The sequence below is a fragment of the Platalea leucorodia genome (assembly GCF_965183815.1).
Source record: "Platalea leucorodia genome assembly, chromosome: Z".
NCBI classification, from domain to species: Eukaryota; Metazoa; Chordata; class Aves; order Pelecaniformes; family Threskiornithidae; genus Platalea; species Platalea leucorodia.
Window position 1 is genome coordinate 41302042 of NC_138858.1, and position 25550 is coordinate 41327591.

General features: G+C 39.6%; 1 protein-coding gene across 2 annotated transcripts in view; it reads left to right on the plus strand.

Annotated features, from left to right (window-relative positions):
• The window catches only part of TRPM3 (transient receptor potential cation channel subfamily M member 3), a gene marked incomplete at both ends in the record, with an annotated part of 429209 nt that extends 404045 nt beyond the window's left edge, over positions 1–25164 (plus strand). For both annotated transcript variants that reach the window (XM_082335729.1, XM_082335730.1), the window contains 5 exons: positions 4212–4386; positions 13300–13450; positions 14017–14216; positions 15423–15555; positions 23715–25164. In XM_082335729.1, coding sequence (XP_082191855.1) covers positions 4212–4386; positions 13300–13450; positions 14017–14216; positions 15423–15555; positions 23715–25164 — 2109 coding nt within the window. The remainder of the gene's footprint in view (positions 1–4211; positions 4387–13299; positions 13451–14016; positions 14217–15422; positions 15556–23714) is intronic.
• Positions 25165–25550: the final 386 nt, after the last annotated feature.

Here is a 25550-nt window from a genome sequence, read left to right on the forward strand (position 1 = left end):
TTACCATGGTCCTTAAAGAAAAGACCCAGCCAACCTCCTTCTTCATCATCATAGGAAAAGGGGACATATATGAATGCATGGACTACAATCCCTCCTTGATATTACATTAGGCACAAGAAGCTCAATGATTCTAAGCAGGTATAAAACTGAAATGCAAAATATATGTCCAGTTAGGCTCCCTACACAACAGGTGACTGCAGAAGCATTGTCTTACCCCTTCAACTTACCAGCTTTCAACTCCAAACCCACAGTGGTGGGTTTGACAAAGAAAGAACAGCTTAATGAGAAAAAAAAAAAAAAAAAGAGATAGAGGGAAAACATAAAAGAAAATGGTTGTTGAATCATTATGTCCTGCAAACAGGATTTTGAAGTGCACTACCTTCCTTCAAGGAAGCCAATAGGATGTTGATGGGAGGGATTTTGTAGAGCTCCAAAGTAAAAACATTCAACAGTTCTTGCTGGACATTACTGTAAAAGGACAGCAGGACAAGAGAAAGGACCAAAGACCAAAGAGAAAACACTGCATTATCATCTGTTTCTTTCCTGCCCCACTTGAACTGTGTCCCTCCATCAAGGGATCTGGTGGTCACTGGGGCTTACATAGTACACAGTATATAAAACTCCTAAAAAACAACTGCCCTCCTACTCTGTTGTGTTTTTCACAGGTGCCATGCACAAAATGTTTCAAAGATGTGGTGCTATCAAAGGCAGTCTGAAAACCAGTTCAATAATAAACAGATTGGCCATGAATAACAAACTTCTAGCAGTCAGTGTTATGGATGGCTGATAGGAGCCCAGCTTCACCAATAGTATAAACAGTGGTTTACTTTTCTCCTGGGGTCAAAACAGAAAGGAAGTGGTTGGAATCAGGAAAATAATATAATTTCCATTCCTTTGTCATCCTTGCATGTGTACAACAAGTCAAGCCTCACTCCACTTTCTGTGGAAAACAAATGCAGGAAAATCACTAGCCTCTGTAGGCTCAGCACCCATTCAGAGGGTGTTGAATTTAGCTACCAGAGCACTCTGAAGGTGTAGGCAACTGTTAAAGGAGGGAAGTTCTTTTATTTTGTGCCTTCCTATTATTTGATTTTCATGCCTCATCCATGCACTCAGCAACTTTGACACATCCACTTTGCCCAGACATGCAATGCCCAGCTGGCTTGAATTACACAAATTTGCCTCTTGCATCTGTTCTCTGGCCAACTTATTCCCCTGTGTAATGGCCAGCCCCTTTATATCATGAACAGACTTCCCTGGGAGTTGCACCTGCTTGCTGCAGGCTGCAATGAGCTCCCTTGTGTATTTTTGTTTAAATCACATGTCCATTTACCTCCTTGGGTTCTGTCTTTTTCATTTCATGGTCTTGCAAGTGCCATCCAGTACGGTGGAGAACATCAAGCTGGTTATACATATTTCTACAGAGAAAGCCCATCACAGCTATTGAGTTCCTCAACAGACCATATGTAACACTTGAGATTTTATCCTGAGCTTCTATTTTAAGTTTTAGACTCTGCAGGAAAAAGATGACTCTTTCCATCTTTCCAGCGTTCAGGAACTTTCTCTTCACCTGCCTCTACATGGTATACAACAAATAACCTGTAATAGGTTTTACCTCTGGGCACTGTGAACAAATATGCAAGTGAAATTAAGCAAGGGGCAGGAATGAACTTGAGTGGTTTAAAAGCAATGGGCTAAAGCAAAGGTGAAGATAGGAGGAGGAAGCTGAATGGCCAAGTTTATTATTATCTACTAATTTCAGTTACAGAATATGCTTATTATAGTGTGCTTTTCTAATCTCTGCACAGTGATAGATTTACTCCCCTTTTATGTGGGAATGAAATGAAATCACTGTGGCATGTCAAGAGACTCAGAGGAATATCAGTTCCTGTACTCTGTGGGAATGTCTACATTTTCTCAGCTTCTCTGCAAACAAAAAAGGGAAAATGGAGCCAGCTTGTTTATAAAACTGCACCAACAGTTCCTCATTTTATCACTTTTTAAAATAGGTGACTAATGAGTTCTTCAGAATGACTGAAATAGCCATTGCCTTGTGAAAATAGCAATTGTAATTTGACCCTACTGGCCAAAGGGCCTGATACAATGTCCATTAGAGTAAATGGAAACTCACCTATCTATTTCACTGGATTTCAGACAAGCTACTGAGGTTTTAGAAAGATACCCAACTGAAGGAGGGAAAAGCTAATATGCAGCTTGAATAGCAAATAGCCCTGAAAATTTTATTTCTTGCAACATGAGGTCAAACCTGTGTGATTCCTGATGAAAAAGAACTGGGAGCATTTAAGAAATTGTCTTAAATTGCCACCAAATATTCATTATGTTTATTTGCTTGCATGACATTTTAAAATAGGTATTATATTGCATCATGTCATGTTATATATTTCTGCCTGAAACAAAGTTTCATCAGAGAAGAAAGGAGGAACCAGGTTTCATCTCCAAATTCCCTCCCTAAAAGCAGTAAGAACTAAATGTAATTATGCAGCTTTCCCATTTCAGGATGCTCTCTGAGGTACAATGATCTGGAATTCCTTTTCAATCAGGTTTCCTTGAGAGATTAATGCTCTGAATAACATAGGAATGTTGGTGATTTACATTTTTGTTTTTCAATTCCTTAAGGCATTTATTTTCCTCTCTCATGTCCCCAGTTTTTGTTTTCTTTCTTTCCTGCATTTTTTATCAACCTCAATACTTTTGTTTTCCCCTGCTTTTTTTCACTTGTCCCCAGCTCCTTCTCTCCAGCTCCTTGAGTCTCTCCTACCAGAGTGCTGCCCTACAGATGTCTTTCTCCTACAACCTCTCTCTCTCAGTAAATATGAGAATATCCTTTTCTGTTTGCTCCTGTGTATCCCTCCCTTTTCTCTGTTAGATACTTTCCCAGTGTTACTTTGACCTCAGGCCTCTCTCCTTGTGCTTTAAAACTGAAGAACCCCAGCAGCAGTGCCAGATCAGTCTGCTGCAAATGAGTCCTCTCTTCCACCAGCTCTTGTTATGAGCAACCCTGCTCTTGCACTGCAGCAGGTCCCCCAAAGAGCAATAAAGCCATGGGTTGAGGTGCAGGTTGGTTGCACGCCTGCCTCGCAAGGAAGGCAGAATGCAGCTGAGCCAGAAAATGCAGAGACTGAAGGGACTAAAACTCATAAGGTTTAGAGGACTTTTGGGTCAAGTTTTGGGCAGAGACGAAAGTTACATCTAAAGCTGTGAAAAACAGCTCTGTAGTAACAAAAACTAAAGACCTATAAGTAAACCTGTAACTAAAGGTTTTAAAGGGATCTTACCAGGTTGCTAACAGGACTCCCATTTTTTTACACTCATTTTGGGTTATAAAGCATTTCTGCTGTACCTGCTTGATGCCCACAGCTCTGCTCTCTAGAGGGTCTTTTCTAGCACAGCTCCTCTTCTAATCTTCAGCCTCTGTTCAGCACCTCCTAGGATTGCTGTCCCACTTTTTCCAGGAACATTTTGAATGGGTAGGCACTGTTTGCAAGCAGTAATTAAATTTGTGCATATGCTAATGAGGCCCTCAACAATGGAGAAGAATAGAGTTGAGTGTCTGTGTTACCTGCATTTATCTTTTTAAAATATGGCCTTTGTCAGACTCCCCCACCAAGCTGATTTCTAGTCCAGCCAGTATCACAGCTTTCCTTTCTCACTGGTTACCACCATGGTGTCCCTTATGTTGCAGTAACAGGCTGTTCTGCCACCCGTTACTCCTTATGTTATATGCAGCTTCCTTCCTTTGCTCCAAGACAATGACTACCAGTGAATAAAATAATCATGTCAGCCCTTTTGTTTTGGTACAGTTGCCACTAGGTGCCTATAAACAATACATCATCTCGTGACCCTTGCCCAGACCAGGCTGCTGATTCCAGTGAACCTATATTCTTGTTCAGGCAACTGGCGTGACCAGATGGTATCTTGTATTTTCAAGCCTATTCATAACATTTAAATTGTTCTTAAAAGAAACGCTGGGTAAAACCAAGGACACAATAATACTGCTTCACTTCTTTGAAAATGAAATTTGTTATGTGTAAAACTGAGAATGGCTTTTCAAAAATTGTTTTTGAAAGTTCTGTTTCTAAGATTTAGAGACTTTTTTTGCAGCATGTAATAATAGGAATATGGACAAATAAGTGCCTCTAATTCTTGTCCCTTCTTTCTTTTTCTCTCTCTTTTCCTGTCATTAAATTCAGATGATAGACATGATGTACTTTGTCATCATCATGTTGGTGGTTCTGATGAGCTTTGGTGTCGCAAGACAGGCTATTCTTTTCCCCAACGAGGAGCCTTCATGGAAGCTGGCGAAAAACATTTTTTACATGCCTTATTGGATGATCTATGGGGAAGTGTTTGCAGACCAGATAGACCGTAAGCAAGTTTATGATTCTCATACTCCAAAGTCAGGTATCCAACTTTGATCAGATGATGTCTTATTAGATCATGTGTGTGTGCTCAATAAATGGCTCAGGACAGAGGAACTCCTTCATCACAGAGAATGGTCACAAAAATATTTTTTTAGCTAATATTGGGATGTCAGTTTCAGAACACGCTTCTGGGATAACTTCGCAATTATTTAACCAAAACTCTGTAATGCTAAATTACGTTGCATATAAAGAACATTTCAAATGGTTCCTTTTTACGAGTTGGGTGACAGGGGCACCCTCACAGGTATCCACCATGAGTTCGTTGGTATACCTGGGACATAAAAAGTCACTTCTTTTTTTCTCATTCATTGGTTTGATTTTAGACCTAAATACTTTCTACGTAACTTCATACTGAGCATCAAGTCTAATAATACTGGGTTAGACCTTCAGCTCCTGCACTTCATGAGGATCTAATCCAATGTGTTTTCTTTTCTCTGTTACCTACTCACTGCCACCACCTTTATGCTAAACCATGTGATGCAATTCTTTGGAGACAGTAGATCCATTATTAGAATTTTGCTTTATTTATTTATTGGAAGGCAAGACTGAGCTCACGTCAGTGCAAACAGAATGAAAGCCAGTATTTCCTATACTATCTCCTCAGGATTCATTTCGCTGGCGATCAGGAAAATGCCAGTTTTCTATTTAAATTAAACCTCCTGGTGCCACCCAGTGCATTACGCCAAAGGAGAGGGGTGGTCATGAGAAATGATGCGGTAGATGAACAAACTAAGAATCACAGACAATGTATCTTTAGCAAACAGTGACATGCAACTGATGTTCATCATTCCTACTTAAATATGTGTAAGCCTTGGCAGCATTTAGAAGGATCTTTTCCAGTGGCAGATGGCATCCATTAAACCTCTGTTTAAGATATTCCTTTTTATCCTATGTACCACCTTAGGAAAGGGCAGTGTTTTCATAATTTATCTTCTGCTTGTTCAGTACTGACCAAGCTTGAATGGAAAAAAGGTGTTGATTTTTCCTGAGCTGGTTAAGGTAATAAATGTATCTATATCACCAATAATCCCCCCAACTTAACAGAGTTTCAGATGGACAGACATATACATATCACATGGCAGATAATTCAGCAATTCCATGTTCATTTCTTCTTTCTGGTTAGCACAGAATCATTACTGTCGATACAGATGAAACCTCTTTTTTTATGTTTACTCTCCACTTCATTTTCAGAGGCATTTGCATTGCATGCAAATACCTAAAATCACAAAGCTTCTCACTGAGTTTAGCTTTTTACCTGATTCCCTCATTTTTATCCTTTTTCCTTTTCTTCTCTTTCTAAAAATTCATTTCATTCCAAAGGCATAATAGCTGGGGGTATAAAACTTCATCTTGCTCCAAAAGCATAATAGAGGGATAAAGGTTTATCCCGTTAAACTATGACTTCCTTCCACAAGCAGAATTCTGTCTGTCCCTCTACAAGTGGCCATTTATTGATGTTGTACTAAGTAACTACCATAGTGCAACAAACATGACAATTGGCTGAATAAAAAGTTCTTGGTATTTTTTTAATGAAGTGCTGATTATAGTTTAGAACCCCAAAACCTGAGAAACTAAAGTGTCTTTGAATGAAGCATGGTTTTTAAGTACGAAAAGAGGGTGGCAGGCTCCACACCCTTGCACGAGGATTTAGGGATAGTCTTGTGTATTATTCAGATGCCTAACATTTAAACCTTGCAAAAAGACACAGCGTAATTACTTCCGAGGCCTAGGGAAAGCAAAATTCCTGATGGTTTCAACTCCAGGTATAAGCGTACACATGTTGTTAGTCTGTTCGTGTCAAGGCAACTAGGAGTTGCAGAAAAAGTGGTGATGCCAAAATGAAAAGCAGCACCTAGTTCCTCCTTCCTGAGAGACAGATGATGCAGGGAATGAGAATCTGCCACTCTTTCAGCACAAAATACATGCAATATGTCATGTCTGTCTGAGGCTCAGTTGTCTCAAAAATGTTACCTCTGGAATAGATTGGGAGCATGAGCAAATGGTTGGTGATGTTATATAATCAAAATTACCTGATTGGTACCCAAAAGGTTTTACTAGTATACTTATATTTTTTCACTATTTAGAAATTTGTTTTTTTATATGTTTTCCAAGTTGTTCTAAGCTAAATCAGCCACAGTATTCATGTTAGAGTACTACAGTGTTTGTACTTTCTCAAATAAGATAAACATGTTCTAAAATTGTTATGCTACATCTAAACTGCAATTGAACTTTATAGCTTGGAGCAGATATTTTTTATTACTATCATTTGAGCAAACCAAAAGGGTTTCTTTGCAGTTTTCTTTATATTTTGGCCTTTACTACTGCAACGTTATTTGCATGTTTGGGATTCAATAAAAGTGCTGATCTTGGAACTGCATATACATTTGAGCCACGCTCCTGGAGATTACCCTAGTGTCTGAGAAATGTACAAAAAAAGTATGCTACTCTAAAATTTCTAACTTATTTTTCTTTTTGTTTTTCACTTTCTGTTGATTTGTGAAGCATGCCGTTAAGGCTGACCAGATGCAATGTCTGGATCCATTTCATCAGCTGGCAGCCTGTCCATCCAGTGGGTCTACTCTGACTTTTATCTCAACACACTGCACTGTTAAAATACTAGCTAAATGCCTCACTCTAAAATAATGTATGTCATATACATTTACATTTTTTACCCATAATTTCTGTATTCATTTCATTTTTTAAATACATATGTTAACTGGAGTGTGCATTATTGTCCTGTTGGCATGTGATCTCCACTTCAACTCAAAAGTGGGGACAGAATTATATCCTCACTTCTGGGAGTATGAACACACTATTCAGTGGTGTCGTTTATTATCAGTGATGTACCTAAATACTACATTCCTACAAATTCCTGACTATCAACCAATTGTAAAGGGGAAAAGAAAAAGCAGAGTAAGTCTTTTAGAACTGTGTTCAAATTTTCAGGTAAATTCAGTAAAAAGTGCAAAACCAGTCTCAAAGTAGTTCCTCTCAGACTAATAGTTCATCACAGCTGTGTTAGCTGGGGGAGGAAGGTGGATCTGGGTCAGGGAACTAGTGATGGTGTATGCAACTGTCTCACTTTTAGGCAGTCTTTCCTAATCCAGCTGAGCCTTGCGCTGCCTAATGGGGTCCATGGGGCAGCAGCCAGCCACTTAGCTGCTTTAGTGAATGCCTGTCTGGAAGGAAATCCACAAACGCTGTAAAACCTCTCCTTCAGTTCACCTCACTTACTTTGGCGCTATGATTACTGGCAATTTTAGCAAAAAAAAAATTCACAGCACAGTTGTCACATGCAAAGAACTTTGTTTTCACCTTACCAAGCTCTCTGCCCCTCCAGAATACTATGGATAGAGAAGTATATAAGAAGTACTGAACAGGAAAGGATTATTCAGGAAGTGAGTTTGCTTTGTAAAAAATGTAGCTAGATGACATAAACAGCAACTTGAGAAATGGCAGTCACCTGTAGAAAATCAGCAGCAGACCTTACATTTTCCTACATTCAGAAGGCAAAGCAACTGAGAGTGCTGTTAGCCAACATGGGTTTGGGTTTTTTGGTTTGGACTGTGTTTCAGATTTGCCTAGTGTCTCACATGTCAGATTTGCATCTGGATTTTCTTTCCAGCTGACAATATTTCAAGTGCCATCTGGAATCTGAAGATCAGTCTGAGTTCTGTTTGTTCCCTCTGCCTACTCTCTTATTGGAAAAACCTACATAGTTTAAGAGAAAAAGATGGGGCCTCCTTCTCTTTCACTTGTATTGGAGGAATGCCAAGTAACCAGAATGCAGTTGTTTCAGAAGACAAGAGACAATTATACACAGGTTTTAACTATCCAATGAACTTAAGAGGAAAGTATAATTACTATAAAAGGCTTTTTAAAAATTCTTCTAATTTCTTAGTTTGTTAGATTTTTTTTTGAAGTTCTTGAAGGTTTCTTAGTACAAATTAAGATTTTATACTAAATTCTATATGATCTTAGAGTTTTCATGCTTTTCATGTCTCTGTAGGAGCTTCCTGTAAGGGCTGTCATTTGCATGGATCATTCTGGAATTAGAACAAATAGAGCAGCTTTGCACAAAACAGAATAAATCATACCTGTGCTTTTTTTTTTGCCTTTTTTTTTTTTTTTTTTTTTTTTTTTTTGCATCTGTATTGCAGCTCTGCAGCAGAGGCAATATTTTTAGCATTGTTAGACAAAGGCAGAGGACAAAATTTGTGCACAGCCTACACACCATTTTGAAAGTCTCTCTGGCCTGAATTGCAGTAGTATTCCCCTTCCTAGCATTCCTCTGAGGTTATATTTTGGGTTCCATTTGGTTGGATATTTTTAATGTGGGGGAGAGGAGGAGGGAGAAAGTACTAGAGAGAACAAAAATACAGGAATTTACTATAAATTATGATCAAAATACTAGCAGATTGGAGAGATGCTTCAAAGTAATTTTTAATGTGGCTGAGGGCAAGAGGCAACATTTAAGGTCACGATGCTGTAGTTAAAGCCAGTTTTTTGAAGTAATGAGACACTGTTCAATTCCCTGGATGTTTCTGCTGATGAACAGAGCAATGGTGTGAGATTCAGAGTTCCCAGAGTTCAGTATTTTCTGTCAGTGAAGAAGAGGACAGCCCTAGGCAGCTTGCTTAGACTTTTTTCAATATTTACCAGCCTGGCAAGCTGGTAAGATTACTGAGACATTTGATTAAAAAATTATAAAAATGCTTCCACATCCTTTGGGTTCTGTGCAGATCAAAATTGGAAGGTGCCTATATACCCATAAACAGGGTGATGAAAGTGCATTTAAGATGTCCAGACTTGAATTAAAAAAAAAGATCGGTTGTTTTGTTAGTTAATATGCACTTACTGGTTTCCTTATTCTTTAGAACTGTCATCATATGAACCCATTTTGCAGTTTCTTGTGATTTCAAACAAATCAACTTGTATTGTAAAAATTGCATTTTTTACATAAGAAGTTTTCATCAAAGGCAAAAGGCTATTTGGTAACAAAGCTGTTCAGTTATGCACTTTCCTCTCTCCATTATTTCCCACAACTACTTTGGAAGGGTGCAGCTGGGGGAAGAGTCATGACATAGAAATTTGCAAGCGTTGTTTCCCAAGCCCTCCACCCAATACACAGTAAAAATGAGCAGTGCCCATGTCATGACAGTAATTATAGCAGGGAAACAAATTCTTCCTGAGCTCTGCAGCTGCTTTAGGCCTGAAACACACAGAGGTGTGCGTTACTGCTCTTTGTTTTCTTTGCAACTATTTGCTGGCCAGGAAAGAGGAAGGGTTAGGTATGTAGCAGGAAAGGCCCATACAGGAAACTGTAAATGGGAGCCAAGAAGGAAAAATAAGCATAAGAGGAGATTGTGAAAAAGGAAACAAGAGATGCAAAAAACACGTACATCCACAGATGTCAGGATGCAATATTTGAAAGCTGAATGAAGTTAATGTGTGTAATTCAAATTAAAACTCCAGCCATTTATTATTTTCTAAAGCCTGAATTCAGGACTTAATGTCCGACCTTTATCAATGGCCTGTAGGTATCAGAATGATTGGGTTTTTCAGTTACCTGAAATAGGCATATAGTTATGATAACAGAATTTTCTTCAGCAAAACATTTCACTAGAATTAAGTACTCTACGTATTTTTTGTTAAAGCAAGGCTATAATGTAAAAAGATGAGTATGTTTTCATTATCACAATATGTTACTGCACATACTACAAAAATTACTGCATTTCTCCAAACATAATTAAAATGGTTACACATGAAAGGCAGGTGCAGATCCCTTAGGGATGAAGCACAACAATCAGCAAGTGAAAGCTTTGGCTTTATGGAAAGAGTAGTGTGACCACGGTGGGAGCCCCAGGACACCGGCACTGATAAAATGGAGACCCAGTGCAGTGCAGCCCTGCTCAGGAGTGAAGCTCAAGGGAAAGCACCACAGGGGTGGATAATAAAACTTGCGCTGATTAACATATCATGCATATGCAATGTCCTGTTCTGCTCATTAGCAAACTTGCTGATGTAATGCAGGTGCTGTTGTCTGAATTCTGAGATCCACAGCTGGCTGTCACAGTGGTACCTGTGCCAGGGGTATATGCAGACACGGGAGGAGGGGGGTGAACTACCCCAGTCTACTGCAACAAGAAGATAAAATGTGCTTGGGACTCTACGCACTTGGATGGGGGAGGTGAACTGTCCTGGGTTACCATAACGAAGTCTTCTTGAACCCTACAGACAGAATTCTGATTTCTGAAATGTAAACAAGTATCTTCATTATCTAAAAAGAATATCATTGCTACTTTTAGACTCCTGCTAGAGTCCTCTGTCCTTTTTCACAGAGAGAGAAATTTCAGTTTCTAGTTTCCGGGGAGTAATTATTTTAAACAAGCAGTTTGTTTAATAGTGGAAAAAAATGCTTTAAAATTAATGTTATCGTTTAAAGATGGAAGAAGATGTTCAATGATGTGCAGTGGAACACAGGCTTCTGCATTTTGAACACATATCATACATTTTTTCATGCAGCTGAAGATGTGAAGACTAAGTGGTGGCTTAGTTCTCCATAAAGTAAGGCATGAGATTAGCATTCCCTTGTTATTTAAAAACTGTTCCTGCAACAGAACATGCAAAAGAGAAAAATTTTTGCAAACCTTCAGGACAAGCTTAATATCTATGCATGTATAGAATAGACTATGGGAACTTGTCTTTGTAGGAGGTCTAATTTGGCCAACACTGTGTGGCATAAACCGATGGGGATGTATTAATGGCATTCTAAATACTCTGTTGTAGGCATATAAAGCTGGAGAAATCATTTTTGTCTTGGTAGTTGTCAAAGCTGATTTTTTTTTTAGATTAAATTCTCTTGATTTAATAGAAAAAAATGGGATAATAGAATTGTAACCAGACTTTGAGCTGAGTTTTTTCTCTCATTGATCTAAGGTTTAAAATATGCTTTTCACCAATTTCTCTCGTTGCTACAAAAGACATTATTTCTTCCGTTCTTCAGCACACAAAAGGACAATAGGTTTCATCAACTGATAGAGTGATTGTTCCTTTACTGGTGAAATCATGATGGGTTTTGGTAGTGTGTTGTATTATACTTTGTAGCTCTGAATCAACATGTGAGCAAGTTAGTGTTTCCACACAAACAGAAATATAAGTCTCACACTGAGTGCTGATACCAAGAGGTATTGAATGTCCCAGTTTCTGCTGGGTGAAGGCTGAGTGCACATAGCCCCACACTCACAGCAGCTCACAGATGGCATTTTGAATGTCTAAATGAAACCACTGCTTGGAGCAGTGCGGGAAGCATGAAATCAGCACTAACTTAAAATGATCTGCAACATGATGCTTTCTGAGAAATAAAGAATGGCGTACTCTCAGCCTGCCCAGTAATAAAATGTATTTTTGTAAGTAGGAAGGATTAGTGACACCATGGGTCCAGACACAACAGAGCTGCTTGTAAAAGTAATATTGCTTGTATTTGGCTTTGCCATTTCTTTTTCCATGAGTTGAATATTCTGGGAGAGTTCTTCTTTGAAGCTGATGTATCATTTGTTATTCTGTCCCATATGGCTATAATATTTCTATATGTAATAGTTAACAGCTATACGTAGTGCCTGAAACCAAGTACCCAAATGACACATAATATCATACGATTGCCAGTACAGACACCCACAGTTGAATTCCATGCTCTGTGAACCATCCTCAGAGGGACCTTTTTGAGAAGAAGTAATAGTTGGTAATGGAAATCATGGATTTGTTGACATAGTGTGGAATTTTACAAAACATACAGCATTGGCAAACTTTGTTGTCCGTGAAGTCAGTAGGAAATTCTCATTGATATCAGCAGGAACTAAGCCAGGGCCAAGCACTTTGAAAATTCCTCACTTTTAAACTTCTTTTTGATGGCGATGAGGAGAATCTAGCTGTAGTGCTGCACAAAATTTAGTAAGATGGTTTGTATATGTAAGCTGCTTCTTCAATTATTTTCTTGAAGGGCTGATTACAAAGGTACTTAGGACCACCAGGACTGAGGCTAGAAACACATAAACTGAACCCACGCTTTCAGCTGCAGATGACCCACCAGAGCACATGAAGGCATGTAAAAGAATAAGCAAGAAAAGCTATTTCACAATGTTTTCTCTCCCCTTGCTTCAGTTCTACAACATTAATACTGAGAAAGTTTTGGTTCCAAAGCATTCAGGGAAGAAAGAGGTGGCAGCTCTGCTGCCTACATGTCCATTTACCTGGTACAGTAAAGACCTGATTATTTCCCCCACTGTTTCTAGGCATGCAGTCAAAAGTCCTTAATAGCAGAGGGTCATTATGAGTATGTCCCAGAGGGGCTGGGAGCAGTGCAGTGCACAGCAATAACTGTCTGCTTTTTAATTTACTTTCATGTACTTCCTTTTCCTTACGCTATTTATCACATCCCTCTCCATCAATCAAAAAAGACCAAGGTTTCATCATTAAAAAAATAATACATAAGCTTTTTTCCCAGGATTAAATATTTTGATCGTTTTATTTGCACAGCCACTAATTACTACTAGAGTACCATGATATTTAACTGTATGCAAGCAGGCAGCTTACTCACACCAGACATGTCTCTTGCAGTTTCTGAGGGGAATATCTTGATATTCGTGGCAAATAACACACAATAACAAGAACTGCAGCTTGTAAAATCTGTGATAGCAAGTGCAGACTTCTTTGGGAAAGCATCAATGCCACTGTTATTTGGAAGGTACTGCTTTGGCAGGCAGGCCAAAAATATTTAAATATTTAAATATTTCTGTAAAAAGCACTGAAAAAATAAGATTCATTCCCATTTTGTATTTTTTTGCATTTCTGTTCCCAGCTCCTTGTGGTCAAAATGAAACCAGAGAAGATGGCAAAATAATCCAGCTACCTCCCTGCAAGACAGGAGCATGGATCGTTCCTGCCATCATGGCCTGTTACCTCTTGGTTGCAAACATCCTTTTGGTGAACCTCCTCATTGCTGTTTTCAAGTGAGTGACACGTTGCAAAGTATGGACTGGGCGGGGGGGGGGGGGGCGGATGGACATTATTCACAGCCTAAGAAGGCTGTTAAGCTGAAGACTTTGGCTGACACCCACTTTCAGAGGATGTGAGGGTGAGAGGGAAAGAGGCAGTAGCTTGTCTCCAGGGAATGATGGAAATGCCAAGTTCTTCACATTGTCTCTTTTCCAAGTACAGGCACCCAATTGGAATCAGGGCAGAGAAGCCAAAAAATTTAAAGTTCAGTTATGGCATCATTCACTCCTGATATGGAAAACAAGAATAAAAATACTTTCCTGTCTCATTGGGTTATTGTAAGACTCAGTGTTTGTACAGAGCAGTCATACACAGTAGTACGATGAAATGGCTGATTGCCACTGTGCTTTGCTGAAGCACAAACTTATTAATTTCTTTTGTTCTTCTTCCTCTTTTTGTGACAAGGAAAGATTTGCCACTATTAGTGAAATGTCTCTAGTTAAGGTGCTGTCATATCATCTTCGGCACAGTACCCGAAACCATTTCAATCTGATGTTATTTTCCTCTTCTTGTCTTCTAGCAATACATTTTTTGAAGTCAAATCCATATCCAACCAAGTATGGAAGTTTCAAAGATATCAGCTAATCATGACATTTCACGAAAGACCTGTTCTCCCACCACCTCTGATCATTTTCAGCCATATGACTATGATATTCCAACACCTCTGCTGCAGATGGCGGAAGCATGAAAGCGACCCAGATGAGAGAGACTATGGATTAAGTAAGCTTTAGACAATTTACAGAGTGGGACTTTCCAATGCCCTTGGTAATATCTAGTGTTTGACATTCCTGAAGGCGAAGTCCAGCACCTTGATAAACTTTCCAGCAGAAAACTAGTTTTAACTGCAAAAATCTTACCTGAATCTGTTCGTTTTGCCTGCATTGCCCAACCCTTAGTTCTCCTCAAAGCGTTAATAAGGCTATGTTTTTCTAGGATTTTCTGAGGTTGTTTCCCCCTTTGTTCCTTCAAAGCAACAGGGTTTGTTTTGCTGTTGCTAGAGGTCTCTTATTGCTGGAATTCTTACAATCTAGCGCAGTTCCAGATCTCAGTTTTATTTCTGAAAATACAGAGAGAGCATTCCTACTTTTTGAGCAAACAGCACATACTTCCCCCCAACACACTTTTTGCCTAGATAAGCTGAGAGATGGTGAGAAGTAATTATTTTGTAGACACATGTTCTGTCCTTGACACTGACTCAAACTGGAGGAGTAGTTTCTCCAGACGCTTTAATATGAACTCCCATAAACCCATAATGAAAAATCTGTCAGATTATTTTGATAACGCTTTCTCTCCTCTTCTCTATCTAGTTCTTCATAGTAGAAGATCTCCACCTCCCCCAATGTCTATGCCAGAGGCAAGGAGCTTACGGATGTGCATCTCTTCCCAACATTAGCTTATGCCACAGCCCACTTCTCTATGAGGCGGGAGCTGGAGCCATGTGGTGGCACTGGAGATGCAAGTGCAACCAGACTGCTCTCCTCCCACTCACAGCACACTATCTGCCACAGCCCTTGCTGCTGCCTGCAGATATCAGCTTTTGCCATGGCAAATAGACCCTCTGTACTCTGAGACTCTTTTCCTAGCAGTCTACTAATTTGATTATATTTGTATTAGGTTACAGGTGGGCTTTGGCTCCCACTGTCTCTCCAGGACCTGACCAGCAGCTGTGTTTAGATCTCGTGCAATCAAAACACATTCATGTTTGCCCAGCATTTGCCTGCTTAAGTGTTTCTGTCTCCAGAATCATATATAATTGAAGGCACTAATTTGGTAATTAGCTGCATCTATCTGCTTTCATATCAAAATGCCAGATAAATTTGAAGCCTGCTTTTGAAAGTTTAGTCCATGAATTCCGCAATAAGAAGAATGTTGTTAATTTCACATGTTAATCTTTGCCAAATTCAGATTTTTCCATTGTTTCCACAGAACTTTTCATAACTGAGGATGAATTGAAAAAAGTCCATGATTTTGAAGAGCAGTGCATAGAAGAATATTTTAGAGAAAAGGATGACAGATTTAATTCCTCCAATGATGAAAGAATCCGTGTCACTTCAGAAAGGTGCACTTTTTTTGTTTGTTCTCTTATAAGTTGAGCTGGAAATGTGTTTCTGTTGGCATTCTCACCCTTCCTTTCTTTTTCTTGAAAAGGGAAATATTTGAGGTATTTTTTACTAAATCTTAACTAAAAAGTAGAGTGATAAAAAGTGAATTTCTTTTCTCTTTTTTCTTTTTTTTGCTAAAGCAAATGTTCCTCAAAGATTTGAAAACGTGAGTCTTTTAACCAGTTGTATTAGAACACAACTGACGTAGCGAGAAACACAAATTATTCTTGTGTTTCAGTTCTTAAAGCAGAACTTTAGGGCACAAGTGGTCAGAACACAATGGGAGAGTAAATGAGAGGTCCTCAATGAAAACTACACCTTTAGCACTGACCTGCTAGCCATTCAGATAAAGAGCGAGCCTTGTTTCAGGACGGCTTGGCTAGGTAAGCTAGTTCCATTGAGAGCAACAGGGATCTTGCCATTCATTTAAAGGGAACTAGACATTTCACCTACAGCAATGAACTGCACAGAGGACAAAGGTAATAGGTTAATTTAGTGGAAGTTGCCAGTCTTCAAATTCATCAGTCCTAAAAATTAATAAATCTGTTCATCTGCTGTGGTGCTTATATGCTTTCATCACACAGCAGCTGAGCAAGAGTTAAATTTTGAGGACAGAGTTTGTTGTTTGATTCATAGCACTGTTACTAATAAATATTTTAGGGCAATACCCTGTCAGATATTCATAAATCTTATGAACCACTAAATACTTCATTTCCTGAATACTCCGCTTTAACTTGAATAACAGAGGTCAGGTGAATTGTCACTGTAGTCAATTACACAGATATAACACTCTTCTCCTTATACATAATCTTCTAGCACTGGCCCTGATACAGCTATGCATAAAATATGTTTCCTGTAAGCAAGGAAATACACTTTTAATTTGGTTTTGAAATAAATCTACCCCAGAGCAGGATTAGCAGATATAATATCCTTTAATCATCTGCATTACTGAAAACAGCACTCCTAAACCACATATTTTAGAAAAGGATATTAGAGGGGAAGTATGGTAAGGCATAGAATGGCTTCCTCGTAAAGAATGGCCAAGTAATCCAGCTCTACTTGGTCTGGAAGAGACAAATGAGGAATGAAATGATAGACGTCTATATAATTATGAGTTCAAGGAGAGGCTGAGTAGAAATTAATTGTTTGCTGTCTCTCCCAGAACAAGATATAGGGGAGTAACAGATTAATCTAGCAGGAGCCCAGATTCAAAATAAACAAAAATAGGTGATTTTCTCATGCAGTAAGTAGTGGAACAGAGCAAATTCTTGAAAGCTGATGAGGTCTAAAAGAAGCTGCTGATGTCAGCTAAAAGTCTGCATGGGTTCAAACAGGGACTAGAGAAGCTTACGGAAGAGAAATCCAGTAAGGGCTGCTAAATACATAGAGATCATATTGAGCCCATGAAGTTTCTGAGCAGAAAATGTTTAGAGACTGGAGAATATAAGGGGGGAAGAATTACATGTGCTTCAAAGTAAAATAGTGGGCTAAATTGATCTGTGGCCCAACTGAGTACCTTTTTTTCTTGTGTTCTGATAGTCCAGTGGTCAGAGAACTAACCTGAAAAACATAGATACAGGTTCAAATCTCTATTCAGTCATAGGTTTCCTTTTGGTGGCCAAGGAAAGAAGTATGTTCAAAGCCTCTGTAAATAAGAAGTAATCCAGCTGGGACCTCCTCTACATTAGGCAAGTGCTCTAAGTCCTTGAAAATGAATACAGAGCAGTCTACCTTTGCACTCTGTGCTGGCTCTGTTTTATAGGAAAAGAACACTTATTTCTATTTTAAATAAACGGCTTAAAGCACCTCATTCCAGAAAAGAGTTCATGATTATAAATCCTAAATGAAGATAAGCACCTGAGCCCCACAGAGAAATAGTTCTTTAAAAATCCATTTACCTTAGCCAATAGTGTAATGTGGAAACAAGCATGCCCCAGCTTTGTAAGGGAGACCCAGGTAGCAACCTCATGGCGTACAGAGGCCACTCCTGGACCCAAGTACACTACTAGGACTTGCAGCAGTGAAATCCCAGGTGAATACAGTTCTCATCTCATAATAGCTCTTGTCTCTCCTTGCCAAACCAACCGCAATGCTCTACCACACAGGGCAACTGCAAATACTTCAAAGATCTGAGGAATACTTTAGAGATGTTTGAGGAATCAGGGTTATCTAAGTATCTTAAATAACACACATTTTAAAACCTGGATGCCCAGGTCTGTCGTTTTGCCTGCAGTTATGGCCAAGGAAGTGTTGAAGTGTTCTTAATCTAAAACACCAAACTTCTTTTTTCTAACCTGTGGAACATTCAAATATTTAAAATCCAGATTTGCACTTTATAGTTTCTCTATAGAGACATCTTTGTACAATTAACAAGATGTAAAGCAAAGAAAACAGGGAAGATGCAAGACTACACAGTTTCTCTTCCTATGTCCAATCATTAGCCTGTAGCAGTAGACCAAGCACAATACCTACATTATAGCCATGAGATATCAGCTTAATCACCTGTCCAATTAACTCAGCTTTACATGGTGTAAAATTGAACCAGAAAGCCCTGCAAATGTGAATGAAGTTCCCCCTAAAGATCTTCTGTCTGCAGGAATCTGAGGGTGCTGTTAGGCTCAAGGAGAAGGAAGGGCTGGGACAAGCCCTGTGTGACATACCTGCACCTAGACTACTCACTGCCTTCCCTCTCCTCCACGCGTCTGTGATACGCTCACCTCTTGCTTGAGCAGCTCCTACATGCAGCTGGATTTATCAGAGTGCCTCAAGTCCTGCTTGGAGGAAGAACAGCTGCACACCATAGGTGCAAAGCCCAGTATGCCTGCAAGAAGGAGTAGGGGGCTAGCACTGGACGGGAAACAGGAACAGAGTCTTGCTTTGAGGCTCAGCCTAGATGGGTCCCAGAGGCACGTTAGGAGCTCAGGAAAACAAAAAAAAACAAGAGATCCTGTTTCTGGCTGCATTAACCTGGGTGTAAATGAACAACTTCAGCTAAGCAGTCAGTGGCTGTGCTGGGTCAGGACCACAACGTCTTGTCTGACTCACCTACAACAAGCTGTAGTTTATACTCTTGCCTTGGAATAGTCCACCCTGGCATCCTGTGGGGCCTGTCTTGGTTCAGCAATCACCTTACTTCTTTTGTAACTAAGAACACCACAGAGGTGTCCAGATTTGGTGTCACCACACAAAATCTCTCCTTTACCTCATCCTTACACATTCAGAAATTAAAAGCATGAAATAACACTTGATGTTTGTCCTTCCCTGACCCCAGGTACTAAGTAACTTGGAGGAGTAGCTCACTAGCTAGGATCTCATACAGGCACATGGAAGGAGCAGCAAGTTAGTGATAAATATCAGAGGAAGTGATTGACTAAGCAGGAAAATACAAAGCCATACAAAGCTGTAAGGCATTTCCCTTAACTGCATTTATCAGGTTAGGCAAGTCTCAGTGAATCTCCTGGAGACCCGTGAGGAAAGCAAAGTTGGACAAATTCACTTCATTGCAGCAGAAGAATCACAACTTTTCCTGGAGAGCCTTCCTTCCTAATCACTGTGAAACTTTCAGTGGCACATTTTGACCAGCACAGAGACATGCATAATAAGATCAAAAAAGACTGCACTATTTTTCTTGAACTGGCATGAAGCCACTGAAACAATCTCTTCAGTAGGCATTTCTTCCATATGGACAGATCTCGACTCTTTTAAACACTATGTAAAACCTCTTGTTGATTCCAAAGGGAGCAGGGTCACATCCTAACAGTATTTAAAAAGCAGATAAGCTGGTTGGAGTAAATATTATTATGTCATCTTTGGTACTATACAGTGTCCATTACTACAGGACCTTAACACTTTATAGTGCAATTACGCTAACAGCATCCATGTAAATGAAGACATAGTTGTTATCTTGGTTTCAGAGATAGCAGGCTGAAGTGTACATAAATAGGTTTGGGTCGGTAAAAGGGTCGCTACTGAGCCTACCAGATCCAGCCACACATGTAGAGTGACAGTAGGAAACGTCTGTGAATCCGGTGGCATCTCTCTGTGGTCACAAGGAGTTACGTGGTCTTAGGCTCCAGATGGGAACACAGCCAGGACAACCCAACATCCTTAGCCTGCAGAAACCACCTGGGAAAATTGGCTGGTCACTTGCATCACCAGTGCTTTACCAAAAGATGTCAGGCAAAGCACCAATAGCCTGTTACAAGCTTGGGAGCTGTTGTCTGTGTTTTATTTAAATAAAACCATTCTACAGTCACCTATAACAAGCAGGGTGGATACCCTTGTAAGTGACTTTCAGTGTCTGCAGTCTTTGCGGCAGTTGAAAAGGATTTTGAAGTATAAATGATGCCTTAAAAATGGACATAAGTCCACAAAGGGACTTGTGTACCTCATTCTAGCATTCAATTCAGAGATCTACTTCTGAAAAGAGTGCCTTGTTCCCAGTAAATCATTACGTCAATTAAATTATTGATAAACTGATGTGCAAAGGTTAAAAATAAATACAACCAAAACGAATGCCAGCAAAAGCCATCATCTCCCAAATCATAATTAAAAAGGCTCGTCACAGGTAATATAAAATCTTTTCCAGGTTCCCAGTTCTGACCTTCTATTTTTTTGCTGGTTACTGAATATTGTCCTCAGAGAGTCCACGTTTGTTTCACTATTAGAAATTTTTAAGCTTCAGCAGAACACACTTGATGCACATTTTACATGTAGCCTCCTCTTTTTCTGTTCTCATTCCCATCTGTTAGGATGGCTTGGCACCTTCTCATACGTTGGATAAATCTTGCTGTAAGGAAAAGCACAGGTGCAATGGAGGCATCATACATGGATATTGTCAGATTTGCCAAAAGGTTTATACTATCTCCAATATACATGGAAAAGCAATCCAAAGCAAAACATGGGCATTCTCATTTTGAAATAGTGTTTTAATTCAAAACTGTTCCTGAAGGAAATACAGCTCTAGCTGTCTATTCACTGAGTGCAAAATGATCCAACAATATGGGAAAATAGAAAATTTCACTTATTAAAATATTTTACGGACCAGATTATGACTGTATTTCTCCAGAGCATATCCTCTTATGCCCACAGTGTTTGGCAGATGTGGTTTTATCATGTTTCTAGTAGGATTACTCCCAGAGCATGGTGCCGTTCCATGTGATGAATGATTGCAGAACTGAACATCAAATTAATATAAGAAAATATCACTAATTAAAAGAATAAATATTTGTTAAAAAATCTAGGAGTGGCCATATGCAATATATAACAAAAGGTGACTGAATTCAGCTAATAACTTTGGGTTTGGAGGACATCATCATCACTCAAGCTTTCTTTTTGTGAATAAAATTATATAGTTAGGGCCCATCCAGTGTAAACACATGTATGTTATCTATGCACATCTCTGGTTACCCCTGGTTTCTGAACCCAGACTGCACTATCCTTATCTTGTTAAGTTTCTATATAAATTTCCCACTACTATCAATGCAATCACATCTGTGATTACTTTCATAGCAACCAACAGACCATGTAACTCAAAAGTCTCGCTTCATCTTGGCCAGCAATACCACTAGTCTTTCTTACACTCTGAGCCTCTGGCAGTAGCTAACAGATCATGTTCAGGGAAGGCAGGTCAAATATATGAACATGTACCAGCAAGGTATGACTCTAGGTTCTGCTTGGGATGCATTAGTTGTGTTCAGTAGCATTGCATAGCCCTCATGTGAATGCAGGATGCAAAACTTATCTCATTATGGACAATTCCAGATAAAAGTATGTAACAAAGTGCAATAATTCAACTGGCTATGTTTGTATTAAAAATTATTTCACTTGTGTACACCTCTCAAAGCAAGCAAAAAAAAAAAAAAAAAAAAAAAAAAAAAACAAAAACCAAACCCCAAGACTATTCAGTTAGCTTCACAGAATGTTATAAATTCATTCCAGTTTTTGGGTAACTGTTGCTGCGGTGAATGTTTTTTTTGGTCATAATCTGAGCATTGTCAAGTAAAATCCAGGAGGTTTCTCAAATTGTTCTATATGTCTGACAGCCCTAAAATTGTGACGTTATATCTGTTCATCATCTAGGAGCAGTTGTTACAGAATCTGAATGTGTGACGAGGCACTCAATTATTAACTGATAAATATTTCAAAAGTATAATTTTTTTTTATAAAATAGCAGTTCAGGTAACTAGTAACATGAGGGAAAATTCAACTGCTTCCCATATAAACTGCTCTCTCACTAGGGAATTATATCCTATGCGTGCAATAACGTTAATCTGTTTTGTTGGAGAAATTGGTAGAACTAGAGGTAGACTGGTGCCTAAATGATAATAAGATGAGTAGAATGAGATTCTTTGAAACTACCAGTTCATTTCTTAGCAGTGATTACTTGATCATTCATCTATTAAAGTCTGGTGACAGCAATACACTTACATTTCTTCACATCTGATTTGCTGTGCTTGTGCTTTCAAAACTCACGATCTTCAACAGAAAAAGCCCGTATTTCACAGGAATTTGAGACTTGCTGTAGGGAGTGGTGTCACACTCCTCCCTCTCCTCTCTTATGCGGGCGGGTTGCTGTTGCTCATCACCACGAGGTAGTCAGACCTCAGTGTTTCACCAGCTAAAGTTCTGTGCATTAATTAACAAGGCATTAATGCTGCCCAATACTCATTCATTGCTAAAATCTGGTTTCCTTCTGGGCAAGTAAGAGCATTAATGGTATTGCCAGTTCCAGGTCACTTGTCCTGTTGGAAATTCAACCAGCAGCAGTAGAAGATGGTATTTATCTCATCAGAAATCCTGGCTATGATTGACAGGGTGCCTATTAACATTTGGGTATGAATTGCACTAACAGGCAGAGAGTAAGAGACTTGTGAAGAGAAAAGTGTGGACACCCTGCCATTTGATATTTGTCGCTTCTCTGTTCCTTTTTCAGCGTCTACAGGAATGGGGAAAAACAGAACTGTAACCTTAAAAATTAAAGATAACTATATAAATGTGTTGCTTTTAATACTTCTTTGGCAGATAATGGAGGTCCTTGGTCTACCCTAGGGACTAAACCAGAGAAAAAAATTATGAGAAAAAATTTCATATGTGCTAAAGGGAATTTAATTGTGTAAAATTAGAGGACCCTGTATAAATCCTTCAGTAGAGACATTTTAGAAGCCAGAAAATTGAAATGGTTGAAAGCCACAACCATAAAATTAGTACACAATTCACCTTAAAGTCAAAAACAATTTAAAACGAGACAGATCAACAGTGTAGAACAGATATACTGAAGTTTCAATTAGGATCACACATCCAATTGTTACCTATTAATACTTCAATCTAACTTTTTATTTATATATTATGATAGGTACCTAATAACTTTAAAATCTATCATTTCAATCCCTAAACTATTAATACAGACTACCCAAAGCACAATCACAGAAATGGACCACTCTCAGTGTGTGTACCCTATTGTAGGCTGTATTTGGTTTGATCAATGTTCTCCTGCAGTTTTCATGCATACTGTACTTGATATTACCTGCATTCAATACAATAGCTGATAATTATTTTATATATATATATATATGAGCTAAAAATTAATCAGAGAACAAAGAAATTATGTCCTTGGGTCCACATAGCACTAGCTGGTGTAAATCTGGGGCAAACACCAGAAAAAAAATGGGATGTTACCCACCTTCTATGGCATATTGCCCACTTTCATTACTGCATTTAGTTCTGCAGTTAACTGCAGTGGTCCTGCCTGTGGTACAAGTGGGGACGTCATGTGGCATCTGCTCTTAAGTGTTATTCATTCGTAACAACCTAATTAGAAGTTTTGGCAGCAGAGAGGCAGCAAATCATAGTAACACTTCTGTAATAACCCCTGTACAGGGGATATGGCACACCCAAAACCCCCTCTACATTATGCAGCAGACACTCCTAGTTTAACTCGGCTTCCTGAGTGGTATTTGTTTGCTGAGCCTCTTTTAGCTGGGTTTTGAAGCAGATGAGGTGGTGTAGATTGGCTTTGAATTTTAAGGCCTATTTGTTCCCGTTTGTTTTGGTGACCTATTAGCTGAACATTACCGCTTTGTAGAAAGTAACCTGTTTAATTCTTCTCTTTTTTAAGGGTAGAGAACATGGCCATGAGATTGGAAGAAGTAAATGAGCGAGAGCACTGCATGAAGGCCTCTCTGCAGACCGTTGACATCAGGCTTGCTCAACTGGAAGACATGATGGGACGAATGGTGACCGCCTTAGAAAAACTGACCGGCATAGAGAGAGGTGAGACAACCAAGATACGATCCAGGACCTCATCTGACTGTACTGATGCAGCCTACATTGTGAGGCAGAGTAGCTTCAATAGTCAGGAAGGAAATACTTACAAGCTTCAAGAGATCATAGATCCCACGGGAGAGGAGTCCATGTCCCCAACGTCTCCTACGATCACGCCCCGCATGCGAAGCCACTCTTTCTATGCAACAAATATGAAGGACAAATGTGGATTGGAAAAGTTTGAAAGCATTTTTAAGGAAAGATCTCCAAGCCTGCAACGGGCTATCAGTTCCCACTCCATAGCAAAAGAAGGAAAGGTTCCCTTAGCCCCTACCAGCACTTTGTCGATTGCCCCAGACTCCAGAAGGCCTTCGTCTTGTATAGACATCTATGTTTCTGCCATGGATGAGATGCATTCTGACACAGAGCCTCTCGACAGCTCCATAAATATTCTTGGTACCGGAGATGCAGCTCTGCAGGCCCACATAGCCTCTTCCATTTTAGCTAATAGTGCGTACATTAGCAGTACACCTGGTGAAAAAATTTCTGGCAGGAGTCTTGATTACGAGGAAACCTCTGGAATAGAAACAAGAGCATTTTCTTCAGACTATTCACAAATCACAGATTGCCAAATCCCCTGGGATTCAGATCCTCCCTTGTATCACACTTTAGAGCGATCTAAGAGCAGCCGTTTTCTGGCTACAACTCCGTTTATTCTGGAGGAAACACCAATTGTGAAATCTCACAGTTTTATGTTCTCTCCATCTCGAAGCTACTTCAGCAGCCTTGGCGTCCCAGTCAAAACAGCTGAGTACACGAGTATTACGGACTGCATAGACACGAGGTGTGTGAGTGCTCCCCAGGCCATTGCAGAGAGGGCCAGTTTCCCTGGAAGTCTCGGGGGCAAAGTGGAGGACTTGGGATGCTGCCACCCAGAGAGAGAAGCTGAACTAAGCCACCCAAGCTCTGATCATGAGGATATTGAGGCCAAAGACAAGAAGGGGATCCCCTTATCTCCTCAAGATGGCAATGCTACAAGAACTCTGGCCAACAGCATCCCACTTCCAAAAATAGAGCGGGCCAACAGCTACTCTGCAGAGGAGTCCAACATGTTGTATGCACAGCACACACGGAAGAGCTACTCTATCAGCGACAAACTTGACAGACAGCGAAACGCAACAGGCCTGCGAAACCCCTTCCAGAGGAGTAAGTCCTCGAGGCCAGAGAGCAGAGGGGACAACCTGTCCATGAGGAGACTGTCAAGAACAGGAGCCTTCCGCAGCTTTGAAAGCAAGCACAGCTAGGCCTAGACAAAGTTCACTGGCAGTCTAAGGGTCATCCACTCTCCAGTCAATTTTCTTAGAAGAATTAAAAAAAAAAAAAACAACTCACATCACCCTGTGTCAACTCCAGTTGGCATTAGCCACCGGTCAAGGGAGCACATTGTCAGTCTCAGCATCGCCCACTGAGTTACTGCATCTTGACCCAGTTGACATTTGCACTTAAGGAAAAAGGGAGGGATGAAAGCTTTACAAAGACTTCAGTAAACAACAGGAATAACAAGCCCCCTTTATGAAGTCACAAGAAATAAATGAGTAGGTTCAGAAATCTGCCTTTTATTAGAAGGCATCCTAAGATCTTTGATCATTACTCAAGTTTCTGGGATGCAGGAATTAACTGGCAAAAAGAG